The sequence below is a fragment of the Sturnus vulgaris genome, chromosome Z (assembly GCF_052056855.1).
Source record: "Sturnus vulgaris isolate bStuVul1 chromosome Z, bStuVul1.hap1, whole genome shotgun sequence".
In the NCBI taxonomy this organism is placed as follows: Eukaryota; Metazoa; Chordata; class Aves; order Passeriformes; family Sturnidae; genus Sturnus; species Sturnus vulgaris.
Window position 1 is genome coordinate 33,609,196 of NC_142283.1, and position 15,077 is coordinate 33,624,272.

The 15,077-nt window shown below is 48.0% G+C and overlaps 1 protein-coding gene across 6 annotated transcripts in view; it reads right to left on the reverse strand.

The window, feature by feature from the left end:
* Window positions 1-13,929, reverse strand: part of TMOD1 (tropomodulin 1) — a 26,473-nt gene extending 12,544 nt beyond the window's left edge. For 2 of the 6 annotated variants that reach the window (XM_088156824.1, XM_014888147.2), the window contains exons 1-3: window positions 13,697-13,783; window positions 3,441-3,604; window positions 1,445-1,601 (exon numbers count right to left, since the gene is read on the reverse strand). In XM_088156824.1, the coding sequence (XP_088012950.1) occupies window positions 1,445-1,601; window positions 3,441-3,560 (277 nt within the window). In that variant the 5' untranslated portion in view covers window positions 3,561-3,604; window positions 13,697-13,783. Of the gene's footprint in view, window positions 1-1,444; window positions 1,602-3,440; window positions 3,605-6,036; window positions 6,975-13,696; window positions 13,784-13,906 lie in introns of those variants that run through there. The other 4 variants (XM_088156825.1, XM_088156827.1, XM_088156826.1 and 1 more) reach the window with 4 other exon arrangements.
* Between the last annotated feature and the right edge of the window lie 1,148 nt (window positions 13,930-15,077).

Sequence of the window (15,077 nt, forward strand, 5' to 3'; positions counted from 1 at the left end):
GTATGTCTGCACACCCCAACACCCTTCCTAGCAGCATGGCTAGGGAGAACACTGCCCATAACCAACTAGTAAATCACCCTCCAAACTGCAAACGTGGTGATTTATTTACAGCTTCATCACAGCTGTGAATATGTAATTTACCATCTCTGGCTCACAGTCAATGTAAGTAGTGTCTTCTCTCAACAGCATATTACAAATTAAAATATGTTTAATACATTTGAGATCACAACAGACTGAAATATGATGCTGCATACTCAAAATGCCTGAAATACCTCTGTCTCCTGCAGAACACTGCTTCTACCTTCTGGGCTAGCCAGGTGGGTAAGCAACACTGGACTGGAGCACATCTGAAAGGTATCAAACCAGTTTTCCTGATAGAACTCAATTTACTAATTTATTTCTCTCAAGGACTACTTTTTTTTTTTAATCTAAAAATACTGCCTTATAGGTTTTATTAAATGAACAGATTTTGCACAAGTTCTCTATAAGACAGCCATGTGGGTCAGTAAAGAGGCACCTTTCAGAAAGATCTCAGTTAGGAAACATGCTCATACGTCCACATTTTCATGCAGTTCTTTTTCATATTGGGCAACCATTAGCATGAACAGTGCACAACCAGATCTTCTGCTGCAGGGGGATCACAGTACAGAGGGAGACACAACAGCTGAAAAGCTGCTGAGAAGCTCCTGGAATGAAGGGGCAGGGACTGACCAGACTATGTCCCATGTCAGATGATATTCAGAGTTCTAACGGGAACAGGAAAGTCGCTTGGATAATGTATCATATACAAGGAGAATAGCAAAAGATGCCAGAATAAGAGAAAAAAAAAGAGGCAGAAGAAAACCCCTGCTCACAAGCCTCAGGGCCTTGCAGAACAGGAGTGCAGCAGCTGCTGTAGGGTATGGTGCAGGAAGACACAAACAAGCAATCTGCAGGAGCCTGGGAAATAAGCCTGGAGTTGTCAAGAGATGATGAAAACTAGATGGGAATGCTGGGCATCACCACAACTGTGAAGAGCTGTGGAGTTTCTCTATGGTGAGTAACTCATAGTGTCAGGATGGAGTGTGAAAGGCAATGGTGAAACATGTTGCTTAACATGAGGAGCTAACAGGAGAACAGGGCAAGGAGGGACAAGAGAGGACAGAAGATGATTTCTTTCCAGACCGTGATACAGATACAGTGGCATGGGGATGGCAGAAGGCTGCACAGTGGTACAGCTTCTGTAAAGCATTTAACAACATATCAGGTGGTGCCCAAATCGGCAAGCATAGGGACCTCTTGTCTAGCTGGGGCTAGACAGCAGACAGAGTAGATACACAACCCCAGTAGTGTCAAAAAAGAAGTGTTGTTTTATCAACACAGGTCAGACACAACCCTTCTGCTGCTGTGCACCCACTGTGCCTTCACTGTGATGCACCCAGCATGATACAAAGGATGACCATACCTCTCTTTTCCCCCGTGAAAGGAACCAGGTCTTCTCTGTCTTTAATGTCCTTTGCCTGCTGTTCTAGGTGGGCCATGAGCTCTTCCCTTTTGAATGGGCCAGTTGGTGGCTTTTGCGTCTGATCCCGCTGCCTGAGCCCTGCTGGCAACAGTGCATTCTAGACATGGAGGTGAGAAACACAGGTTATTTCTGCATGCCACAATCCCTATCTGTCAAACACTCTCCCCTCTGCACTTCCCTCATTACACCACTCTTCTCCCAGATTGCTGGACAATTTGCTTCTCCTTCTGTCAAAGGTTAGCTTCATCCAGACCCACTGATTCCCACATCATCCAGGACATGTGATGCTCCTCTTCCCCCTTCAGTTTTAAATGCTGCCTAGTACATGTTTCTCTGCAACATCATCTCCAGCCCTTTCTTTCTGGAGGCTCTCAGCCAACTTCTCCCCACTATATGAGTCTGTCCAAGTGCCCACAATGCCCCATGAAAAGAATCAATTCAGTTAAATCTCATGATCTTTCACAGAGCAGATCAGAGAGTTGTGGTGGTCTCTTCTGCCTTTCATGATCCATCACAAAACTACAGAGAGGGTCTCACAGAGAAGACCACTTGGTTGCAAAGCAAAACCCCTGTGAACTTCAGCCTTTTTTCAAGCTGCCTCCTTGTTATTCAGTCACGTAAGCCACCACGGGAAGTTGGTTCGTGCTTGACACATATGGCACGTAAACACCTGCTTATATTTAAATATAGAACAGCCTTAATGCAGTAAGTAAGACTATTCCGAGATTTGACACTAAGCATGTTCTTTAAAGCTTTACTGGATAGAAGTCAACGTTTACTTTTTAAGACATCCAAGGTGATGCTGAACAACATACTGATTTTTCTATGCCTTCCTGATAAAAGTAGTTCATTATAATTTATATCTGTATCAGTGAAAAGCCTGGGAAGGAAAATTACTAATAGGAAGCAGTTAGACCTGGGCAACTTCGAAGGGCAACAGAGAAGTGTGTGAATTGCACAAGCAGGGAGGCATAGGAGACAGCTTGCTTCCACAGGCTTCATGCCGTGAGAGGCAACTATGCAATCTTCAAGCTGACTACACCTGAACTGACAGATGTCAATAGTTATTTTACCTTTCTTCATCTTTCACAGAATACTGCCTGACTCTGTGCCTTCTGAGGTAGCTGTAGCCAGCCCATCAGCCCATACACTTAATCCCAGGAGCTAGCTTGCCAGCTCTCAAATATTTTCCTGCATTGCAATTAAAAATACTGATGATGCAATCTACACCACCCATAATTTACTTCAGAAACACTAACTGCATGTTGCAGGAAAAATTTGTCACCTGGCAGTGCCCAAGCTCCTCGAGTAACTCTGCCATAGGCCAGAGGTCTGCCAGTTGGCTCTGCACATCCCCTGCAACAGGACAGTGCTGGCTCCAAAACCTTCCACCAGCTTGGCACCAGCAGACCCCATGTTTGCGTATGTGCAGCTCCTGCTGATGCTAGGAGGTTACTAAAAATAAACTGTCCCACTTTGCAAAACTCTGGGATTTGGATTTCTGCCTAAGTTGGGGAAAATGCAGGCCATTTGAAGTTCGTTATAAAAAGCCCAAAGCCGAAATACCAAAAACCACAGAAAACCCTCAAACCAAGCAACCCACAAAACATTCCCTCCAAGGTGGTATGATCAGAAACAGAGATCCACTTTCCACAGGATTACTGCCCTGCACCAGCACTGGCTCATATTGCTGCTGCAAGTCACAGCTGCTCATCACATCAGGAAAAGAGCAAGAAAACAGAAACAAAGACACACATGTAGACTGTGCTTCCAATGGCAAAAAAACTCTTCTGTGTATCTGCAGCCAGTGTCTTCCACTCTTGCACCAAGTACAGGCTCTGCAAAGGATCCCACTGAAATACAGATTACTAATGCAGTCCACTCCCCCACAATTACTAAGATTCACTGCCTAGCACCTCAATTAAAAATTACTTACGTCAGGATCCAGTTCTTCCAGTTCATTCTCTAACTTCCTGAGCTCCTCTTCCGTCAGAGCTCCAAGGATCTGATCTTCATCTAGGTCTCGATATTTTTCTAGCTCCTTTCTGTAAGACATCTTAGAGGAGTCTCGTGGATCTCACTTCTAAGCTGTAACAGAACCTGACATAAAAAAAAATGAAGCGTTAACACTGAACACATGAAGCATGATGCTACAGCCCACCTGGCTGGGGAAGACTGAGCACCCCAGAGCTGCATTTTATTTATGCTATAAGCATGGCTGATTTCAAAAGACTGCTCACATCCTACACACACATAATCACCCAGGGACGTGAGAGCGGCGCAGCTCCGGCAGCACATTGCCCCATCACGGATTTATAGGGCAAGACTGAGGAAGTTCTTTGTACAGGACTCTGCGTAGGGATGTCTTTCTGCAAGCAGTGCTAGATGTTAATGAAGCGTCCTAGGCATTTATTTCTTTGAAGGACAATAAACCAGAAGTCAGAGTATGCGGCTCTCATGTCCTTACAAGCCCCCAGTAACACGGCTCTGCACATGGCACTCCAGATAACATGTTACCAGATGGGAAAACAGATTTGTAGCACCACTGAGTACCTCTGAGCCCTGAAAACCTCCACAAGGCTCCAGTGCATGGCTCTTCTTCCCATGTTTTAAAGCCACAAGGAGATCAGGAAGTATTATCCACTCAGATTCAGGAGGCTGCCAGTTAAATGTGCTATTTAGTGACTCACCTTTCCTGAGACAACACATGTTTGCACTGCTGCCAGCTAAGCAGCTGACCTGTGTGCTACTGCACGTTCTAAACCAGTCCTTCGAGAAGCGAGGTGAATGGTCTATCTGGATAATCCCTCCTGACCCTGAGATTTGGTCCGTGTCTCCTAATATAATGCACCATACACAATCGTATGCATGTAACTAGACCTGTGCAAGGAAAAAGACTGCAGAGACCAAGGTCAATGTGTTTAAAATATGCAGGTGGGTTAAACGTACACTCAGCACAGCACACAAAAGCATATCCAGCTCTGCTCTTTTGCTGACAATCTCCTTCTGCTCCACAGCACTGTCTGTAATTTTTTTTTTTTTTAATTTTTTGGCTCTGTTTATGCAGAGAATAATGAGCCATAGATAATTTAACGTGACTTTTCTTAAAGTTTTGCTACTCTTTTGAGTGACATTTACATTAAAAATAACAGCAAGGCCTGTGTATTTTTTAGGGAGCCAAACATCTTTTGAGTTTCTATAAATGGACTCTGTTCAGCTCCTGTGGAGCATCAGAGCCCTACCCTGAATCACATCTCTCCAGCTTTGCTAGACCCCTCAGGACAGATTATGCTCTTATGATCACTCTTCATTTGTGGAGAAGTTTCTTTATACAAGTTACAGCACAGCTGCTCTTCCAGATAGGAAAATTATCTTTAGCTTGGTCACAAAAGGGCACAGTAATGCACACAAGCTTGTTCAACATCAAGCCCTTAAATTTAGAAGCTGTCATCTTGTCAGACGTTTGGTTCCCCACTAGTGTGATGGCAATTCCTGCATCACTCACATTCCTGCCACTCGCCACTTAGGAGGTGAAGAGTGAGGAGATGGTGCCTCCTTGATGGTAGAAACAGCCCCTGAAGCTCCCTCAGCTGGGAACTGGGGGTGAAAATCAGCTTTTCATTGGGCTGGTTTGCTCCAAGCAGTGACCACCAGCCTGTAGGCACCGGAGCCGAGGGCAGCCAAAAGGGTGGAGAGGCAGCAGGAGCGATGGGGATCAGTGGGTCTGACTGAGTGAGGTGGAAGGAACCCCACACTCCTACGCTTCACCAGTGCCCTTCAGCCCTCAGAGCAGGGCTCTTCAAGGTGGCAGGCAGAGCCACTCACCAGCCAGCCTACAAGTAATGTCCAGCAGCGCAGCCCTGCAAGCCTGCCTTTCTTGCAGGCAGAGAGACAGGCAGAACCTTTACTGCAGTTACTCATGAGCACTGATGTGGGAGATCCTAGAAAACCAGCCTGGACTCGGATCTGGATATATGCTGTGCTACTGTGGCCTTAGATTGGGTGCAAGAGCCATGACTAGCCTGAATTTCATATGCCATGTGCAGTTTTGACAATTCTGCTGTGGAAGGATCTGGTGCTAGGAGCAAGCAGGAAGGCAGAGAATAACCCACCCCAGGCTGCTAAATTCGCTATAATGGCTTAAAATACCCACACCTGCCATACACATAGCAATATCTGTCTTGGCCACATGAAGACAACTATTCCCAGAGACAGCCACAGACCCCTCCCAGGAGCGCAGGCAAGACTGCAAGCAGGGGCCTGTTTGGGACCAGAGTGCAGCCCCCAGGGTGACCTTGTGCCTCCCTCCAGAAGGACAGAGATGTCAGCACCGAGAGGCGAAAGGCAGCACAGACATGGGATGTCAGTGCACACAGGCAATGCTCCTGGAAAACGCTTCAGGTTTCAAAGCATCTTGCAGAGATATGAAGCTGGGGCTGCATATAGCAAAGGCCCTGAGGGTTGAAGACAGGTGCAGAGTCTGCTGAAACGTAGCTGAAATCCCCGTGGGGAGAATTAAATTTGCTACATACCTCAAAGAGAGGTGTCGGGGGGCACAGTGCCTTCCCAGACCTGCTGGTGCAGCCGGACAGCGCTGGCACCTCGCACATCTCCCGCTGCGAGCACACTGAAAGGACTGCTGGTCAGGAGCACCAGCCTTGCCCGTGGCAGCAGGACATTCTGTACTGCTCCCCTGCCTGCAGAACCAGCCGTTCAGCATCGTGTCCTCCAGCACAGCCTCCAGGACCAGTATGTTCACTGCTCCCTTATCTCCACATCCCAGGCCTCTTCTGTCTTATCTTGCTAATGAGTGCTGGGAGAAAAGGCAAACCAGCCCATCTGCTGTAAATGGCAAGGGGGCTTTGAACTGCCAAAGATAAGAAAGCAGGTAAATTCTGCCTAAGTGTAATTATTTTTGTTGCAAGTACTAAAACACCCACCACCATCACCAGCAGTTCTCCCTGACTTGTGCTGCAGTACAAGCATGGTTTAACGCAGGCGTCACCTTCACCTGAACTCAAACTAAACAAGATCCTTCAGCGCAACTTGAGTTCTCACTCTTTTTCATTAACCCTATTACTCTTCATTCAATCAACTAAGGAAGCATCACAAAAGAAGTGCAATATACAGATACTGCACAAAACTGACACTGTTGCAACTTTAAGTCCTCAAAATACTGAGATTCATATAGATTACAAAGAGAGCAAGACGTTAGGTCTCTTTGTTCAAAGTACTTGTCAGATACGTGGGAAGACAGCCCAAGCACTTGCACTTGGTAAGTCTGAAGAGCACACAGGTTGGAATGCACAACAATAATTAAAACTGTTAAAGGAGAAAAATTTAATTGGATGGGAGATAATAAAAAAGAGAAGGCTGTTCTCACTGTGAATATGGGAAAATAACATTTCTGATCATGAGGGGGATAGAACAGTTTCTTTCTGAAGGATTAAAAAATGCTGAGCAAACAAATGAAAACAAGTGAAAATGAAAAGCATCTTGTACAATACTGGAAATAACTCTTTCACAGAGCTTTGCACTGGTACAGCCCCCTGCAGCATCATGACCTTTTTGGGGTACCACAGAAACTTGAGAGCAGCACTGACGTCTGCACAGGGAAACGGTGGAAACCCATCTGGGAAAGTGGCCCACGTGGCCCACTTTGTGTCACCCCCAGCCAAGGGCAGGCATCAGTACTTGGTTGTGCTCCTCAGGTGGGCAAGCAGGGAGGGCAGAAATGGGCTTAGCAGCAGGCTGCTCGGGGAGGCCGTGGAGCAGCACCCATGCTGCCGAGTCAAAGGGTCTGCTGGATTATCCCCCCATGACCCGACAGCCCCAGGAAAAAGAACAAACGAGGAAGAACTGGCTAAAGTGACAGGAACAGCAGCAATACAAATTTCAAGAAAATACAAAAACGTCACCGTGAAAGCCAGGGGTGCTGTGTCAGGAAAGCTGGGCAACACATCATCTGGTGCACACTGGGCCAGGCAGCCCAGAGCCTGCCCGCACAACCTCCCTCGAGCACCAGCATGCCAACACCAGGACACCACAGAAAGCACTTCCTTTCATGCAAAATGCAGGGAGAAAGACCAACTAACCTCAGCAAAGGTGCAGGACTTTCTAGGGATAAATTCTCTTATCAGTCCCAGCCAACTCTGACTCTGGGAGTCTGTGCAGGCTGCAGCATGCAGCCACCATGCCCAAGGCTCAGCATGTGGGAGGGTTTGGGGCATCCCTGGTCACCACCACACCAACCAACCACCAAAGGCAGAGGACAGGAATTCTATGTACTCAGCAACATAATGAGAACCAGGCCTGAAAAAACCATATTTGCCCCAGACAACCACTGAATTTACCATAACATCTTTCCTGTGCTCTGAAATGTGAAAGCAGACCATGGGGCTTGGGTTTTGGGATAAGGAGGTAGCCAAGCATGGCCAGCATAACTATTGATGATTCTTGAAAAAACTGCCTAGTTTAAAGGCAGAAGTCTTTTCAGGATGAAAGTGTATTTAAGGAGCAGTGAAGGCAGAAATTCATATAATGAGGGATGGCTTGAAAACTGTTCCTGTTTGACTCACACAGGGTTTTGATTTATGACATTTTTTTTACAGCTTAAGTATAAGCCTGAGTCAAAATTCAGAACTATTATTTTTGCGGTATAAAAATAACAGACCAATATCAAATGTCTCCTCTATAGTTGCTACAATCAGCTTTTTTTCCCTTTTGTTTGACTTGCAGCATAACTTAAAAGATAAACGCCAGGGTCTGGGGTTTTTTTGATGGAGGAGCTATACATACCTCAAGTGACCATTTCCTAAAAATTCAAGAGAAGTTAGATACTTTCTGTGCATATGCTTAAATCTCAGTGAGTAACCTAGGTGCAGATCTAAGATGCATGCTGTGCTGATGAGAGGAACAAATCACCTCCAGCTTGTTTCTAAGTGAAAACTTAGAAACTTCTTATGTGGTCAGTCCTCTGACAAACGTGAAAGCTACACATGTGTGCAAAGGGTCTGTCAGCCTAGGGATCTCCTTTGTCTGACAGTCAGGAAATGAAGGAGAGCAGGGGCACTTGCACAGTGATCTAAGGCAAGGCAGGGGGTACCAGAAGCCTTTGGAGGAGGTGTAGCTGTAACACACATAGTGCTGGAGCAGGCATGGTGGGGATGTAGAGATGAAGGAGATAAATCCACCAAAAAGTGAGTCTCTGCTGATTCTCCCCTCCTGGGACATCTTTCAAACCCTGAACTTGCATCCCAACATAATTGGGTGCTGGTGACTCCATGGTCAACCCTTCTTTTTGAGTCACTGGGCAACCAAACATAACCAGTTCCCTGCAGTTTCAAGAACTGACCAACAAATCATGGCCAGATCCAGTAGCATCAAAGAAAAAGATGCACATCAGCTCCTACTGAGACCACATATAAAAATGTGAAACTACATGAATTGTGCAATACCCAGGAGGAAATCAGAGCAGAGCAGGGGTTGGATCCATGCCCAGTGTCATCACACAGCCATACACAACAGAAGTGTTCACTGCTGGATGCTTGCAATCACGATTTGCCCTGCTCACAAGGGAAGACAGTGCAGGTGTGCTGGTACAGGTGTGTCTCCTCCCAGCACACTCACACCTCGGCCCCACAGTCCCTTGTTTCACAGACACAACCCTGGCCCAGTAGCACCTTTGCAAGTGACTACATGCCCTGCACCTGAGGTACAGACATTCAAAAGTTTACAACACTTCAATTGAACATTGTTCTCCTAAAAATGAAAGGAATATAAATGCTTAAGTCCAGTCCTTTAAGGTAATGGTCTGCACATTTCTGTAGGTCCCTTTTCAAGCAGATCTCATTTTACCAGTCAGAGAGGAAAGAATCATTTTAACAAGACATAAACACACACCCAGGATGCAGCATCAAGCACTGTTGGCCTGCCTGGACTCTGCACCACCACCTTGAATGTACAAGATATTGAAAACTCTTGTTAAAGCTACAAAAGACTGTCAGTAGACTGTGCTCTGGGCTTGAAGTCCAAGCTGCATTAGAAAGTGTCTAGCCAGGAGACCCCCACGGGATACTGGAAAGGGAAACTCTGCTTAGCACCCCTGAGCATGTAGCTGGATGCTCATGCAATTTGATGTCCTCTAGTAGAAGACTGGTCTCTCCAAGCTGAACAAGCAAAGGCAATTTGACTTACTCAGCCTGGAGAGGGAAAGGCTGCAGAGGGACCCAATTGCAGTCAGTCACATGTCACATGCTTCCTGAAGAGAAATTACTTTTAAAGAAGAAAAAACGCAAATTCATGTCCTGGTTGAGGAGAGCGGACAGAAAAGAGACAAGGATACTCCAGATGGTGAGAAGCTCTGCCATGTCAGGTATAGAAAGCAGAGCACACCACACACTCTCATTGCTCCAGGCAAGTCAGCCATCAACAAGAAAGACTCTCGGCTTCCCAGCAAGAGGCTCATGCTTAAGGAAATCAAATCTGCTCTCCCTTCAGGAAACTCTAAATTTCCAAGGAAGATCTAGGTTTTCTCCCAGCTAGCAGCTGTTAATCTAAGACATCCTGAAATTCGTATTTGAAAGGAAACATCTGGAAGAAGGCATTTTGGGTCTATCAAAGCACATGACTTCTGACTCTTGAAGTGACATACCAGCCATGCAGAACATGTAACATTATCTGGAGTTATCGTCACCACCCAGACCACTGCAGCAGTGAAATTCAACAGGCCATAGGCAAGACTTACTGATGATGCAGTTTCATTCCCATGGATATCCTCATATCAGAGCTGACATTCCCATCCTGGCACTTGACAGATCCACAGCAAACAGCTTATTGTCTGAGGTCATGCACACACTAGGGAATGTTCCTTGTACTCAAGCTAAGTAACCTCTCCCTTTATCCATTAGTGCTGAGGAAAGTCTCACACTGCTTGCATTCTCCTCAGTCTTCTCAGCTCACCCATCTCCTAGCTTGATATCCAGAAACTGCCTCTATCTCCTGCCTCTCCTTTAGTCAATACTCCTGCAGCCTGCAAGCCACACAACTCAATACTAGCTCTCACCAAGTGGTCTTTCTCAACAGCAATTAGCCTGGATGTTTGGTGACCAGGCTAAGATCTGCCAAAGCCCAAACAAAAAGCATCCCAGCTATATCTTCCCCACTTCACATATTTTTAAACACACGCTTGTAAACAGTTATGTGTTCTCCTATTTGGGGTGAGGTTCTCTCATGCACCTGGCATGCGCTCAGTTGCTTAATTACTAATCCCTGTGAAAAGCATGTGGGCACACTCGAGTCATTAGTGACACTCTGCACTCAGTTCCTGCTCTGTAACTTGAGCCCTTCCACTTGGAAGCTTCACAGCCAGCACAATCTCCTCCGGAAAGTGAGCCTGGGTTTCTTGCCTGAGTATCTCTTATTCCTCAGGTGGACACCCCTGTGTCTGTGGCACACTCTGGTTTTGCAGGGAACCCGATGGGTGCATTGTGAACATAGGAGCAGAAAGACTCATGTCCTGCACTGAGCAGAGCCTCAGACTCTCAGACAGGCAATGGCCATGTCCTGTAAAAGAGCCCTGCCAAACTGCCAGAAGCCAAAAGGAACTGTTAGTAACACATGAATGCCTGCATATCCCAATCCCACCCTACTGCTAGTGTGGCTGAAGCACAGGGAGTGGCAGTGAAATGCCCACCAAGTTGCAGCTAATAAGCCTCAGACAAGTTGATGCTTACTTAACACTGAAGCAAAATGAGCACTGTTTCAGCAGCAATGAGTATGCAGAGTACAGTGTGCACCAAACCTGAGCAAGAGATTTAACAGAGACGAGACCCTCACACAATCACACAAATCTGCAGAAACAAAGAAACCAGCTCCAGCTGGGAGAGCTTCCAAACTGCACAGTGCCTGAATGGAGGAGAGCTCTGGAGAAGCATCACTGCAACCTTGCTTCTAAGCTTCTCCCCAGGCTGCTGCCATCCAGAGTACCCTGGGATGCAGAGACTTTGGTCTGACCCAGGACAGCCTCTGTTATGTGTTTATCTCAGTCACCATGAACAAGTAGGAAGAATTCCCTTCCAGGAGGGTGATGCAAGGCTTCAGGGAGGGGAGATCTACATCTTTGGGGACTTGCAGACATAGGTCATATTAAGCCAGAACCTCCCTCTCTGAGGTCTGCTGTGAGCTGGGGATGGGCTAGAGAACCACTGAACCTCCCATTGTGCTGCATCCCTTGTGCCCAAGAACATGGGGGCATTTAATACCGTGGAGTCATGGAACACCACTTGTTTCTTCCAAGAGCCTAGGAATTTTAACAAGTGAAGACATTTTGTCTGCAGGTCTCTGCCTGAACAGAGAAGTGAAGACAGTCTGCCTAGCTTATGTTGTGCAAATGACTGTCAGCTATTGAGAAAAAAATCAGAAGGCAGATCAGTTTCTTTCCCCCTACCTGTGCTTTCACAAAAACTCCACACACCTGAAAAACAGTGAAGCAATGAACACAGAAAAGTATAGCAATTCATCAGCAGCACTACATTTTGTAGCACATTGCTCTGGGGAATAGGAGCTACACATCTGGCAGCAGAGGACTGGTGCTTCTTACAAAAAGTTAATTCAGGATCTTTGGTAAAGATAAATCAAATGGTCCTTTGGGTGAATGAAAGTAAAAATTGGGCAAAGAAAATCAGTAATGAGATAGACCAGACTGTTTCCATACCTGTTTGACTTTTCCAAATAAACTACAGGGGGTGGGGGGAAAGTGAGGTATTTCCAATATTATGCAAAACCACAGTATCTGGAGAAAAGGCAGCAGACCATCACAGCTGACAAGCGTGTGAAGAACAAGATGAGTCAGGCCGGAAAACAATGCAATGCTGAAGAAGGGGTAGGGGAAGAGCCCTGAGAGTGGGAAAACAGACTTTGAAATGAGAAGCAGTGAATCTGTGATGCAGTGTGCTCGTTGGAATACCCAGCTGTGTGTACATAAGGGCAACAGGCACAGTGCAGACACTTCTACTGCACTGCAAAAGGCTCTGGGGACTGCAATGCAAGCAAGATGGTGCTTGGCTTTAATGCTGTAGCCCAGCTCCTCTTTTCAAGAGGGCAAAAGAGATCACTACTATAAACTGACGTAGAGGTTGCCTGCCCAAAAACCTAATCCAGTATTTGCTTCTCAGTGTAAATCTTGTCTCTTTTACGAGAAATGACGAAGTCATTCTTCACTTCTGCATAGTCTGGCAGGTCACACATGAGAAAGGCATTTAAAAAAAATTAAAACGCTTAAAAACAACTTTTGTCACATGGCTGAGCACCCTTCTGGCTCAAGTCCCAACACCCAAGGAAAGATGTAAAGCAAACAGAAAGGACCTCCACATAAGGGTAAAGCAGCTGGCTCTGAAGGGAGGCAGAGAGCAATGGATTCTGCCCAACAAACCATCCACGACCATTTAAAAAGCAGAGGGCAGTACATGAGCACACGTGTGGGGGCAAAGCTGTGTCCATCTGAGTGAAGAAAGGTTGTCTTTCTTCTTCAGGATAGGCAGTGCCTTTCTGGGCAGTAACTATTTCAAGCTGGAGAAAGTAGAGCCAAGACAGATACAACACACGGCCTCAATGAACCTTTCCCCCTGCTAATTTCCACTTTGCCCTTACAAAAGCAAGTGCAGCTTTCCAGCGATCCATTGTCGGGAAAACCATCTCCCAGAAGAGCTCCGTGGGTTACAAAAGCAAGCAAAAACAGTAAAAAAGGACTCTCGGTGCTCTCTGCAACCTGCTCGGCGTCGTGCAGAGCCCTCTCGTCTCACCGTGCCAGCACCCCCGATCCCTGCCGGGATTTGCCGCGGACACGCGTGAGCGCCGCCGGCTGCTATCCATCCCAGCGCCTCCGCCACGGGCTCCGCCTGCCCGCCGAGGGACATCTCGGCCACCCCGGGCCCGGGGATCCCCGGCTGCCGCAGCGCCCGCCGCCGGCTCCGCGCATCTCGGCGCAGCGCTCCCACCTCCGGCAGGCTGCCGGCAGGCAGGCAGGGAAGCAGGCAGGCGGGGAGGGAGACCCAGCACCCGAGCAGTCCCTTTTCCTGCGCTTTGCCCAGACCGCAGCGGCGGCCGCTGTTTCTGTCGAGCCGGGGCCGCCGGGTGCCGGCCAAATATTCTGCCCCGATACGAGCCGGGCCCGTCACCACGTCGCCCGCTTACCGCACCCGTGCGCCGCGCCGAGCCCTGCCAGCCGTGCCGAGCCGAGCCGAGCCCGGGCGGCTCCGCCGCTGCCGGGGGCGGGGGTCCGGGCCGGCTGCGGCCCCGGGCCGGCCGTCACTCAGCGGGGGCCGGCCCCGCCGCCCCTCCCGGCCCAGAACAGCTGCGCCCGGCTCGGCCCCCGCCCCGGGCCCCGGTTTGGTCGGTCCTTACCCTCCGCCCGCACTCGGGATGGCAAGCGCCCTCCGTCCATCCCCAGGGCAGCTGCGGAGGGCGGCAGCAAGGGCAGCACTTATTTCCAAAGGGTCTTTCCTGCTTTTTAACGATTCAGACACGCTGGATTTTGCCTTTTGTCCCGTGGCAACGTCCTTCAGAGTGCCGAGCCAGATGCTTTGGCAAACTGTCTTTTTGGGAAACCCCACAACATGTACACGCATCTTCTTGGAGATTCAGGACACTGCAAAGCACCCTGAGACTGCAGCTGGAAAAACTCCTTTCTGAGAAGAGTGGTGCAGCACTGGGACAGGGGGAACAGAGTGGCCTCAAAGTTCAGACAAGTCATGGCCACCCAGGCCTCCAGCTGGATGGCCCGACTGCCGGAACTGCTGTGGACCTGTAGCTGCAGACACGAGCACTTTGTAAAAGCTACTTCCCCACAAATGCCATCTGTATCAATGCACCTACTAATCCCGTGCTTTACTTTACTCCCTCTCAGTTTGCCCCATACATCCAGTGACAGCCACTAGAGCTGCTCCAAGTCTGCAGTCAGCCGAGGAGAGCTGCCTTCCAGTCTTGTAGTATCAAGTTTTAACATTGCTGCCAAATCTCCTTTCCCCTAGCTCACCTTTGAGTCATTTTAAGGCCCCATGGACTTGTCCTTTAATGATTTTTTTACCAAACTTCCTACACAGTGTCAGCCCCAAGCTCTTCCTTAACTCTGCTGTCTGGTCTCCACCAGCAGCCACAAGCCAAGAGTGGAGACGGCTCAGGCTTACCAGAGGTGGCCAGTCCATGTGAATGCTTCTCCAGCCGGATCCATTCCCACACTTAATGATGACCTTCATCTGAAGATACCCCTTGTTGCCGTGAGATAGTACTTGGCTTTTTTTTTGTGTGTGTGTGACCTGCCTGGCACTGAAATTCCATGTCCTATGGCATTTGAAGGAAGATCTGAAGTTAGCTCCAAAAATACTGCTCCCAGCTAGGACAAATAAAGGATACAAAAGGGGGCTGTGCCAACCACTGGACTCAGTGCACACATCATTGAGGTGAGCAGGATTATGGCCCAAGTCACTGGCATCATCCCAGCTGCTGGCAGGAGAGAAGAGGGTGCTTAGAACCCAATTCACCCACATGTCTGTTTGCTCAGGCTGAAGAAGCCTGA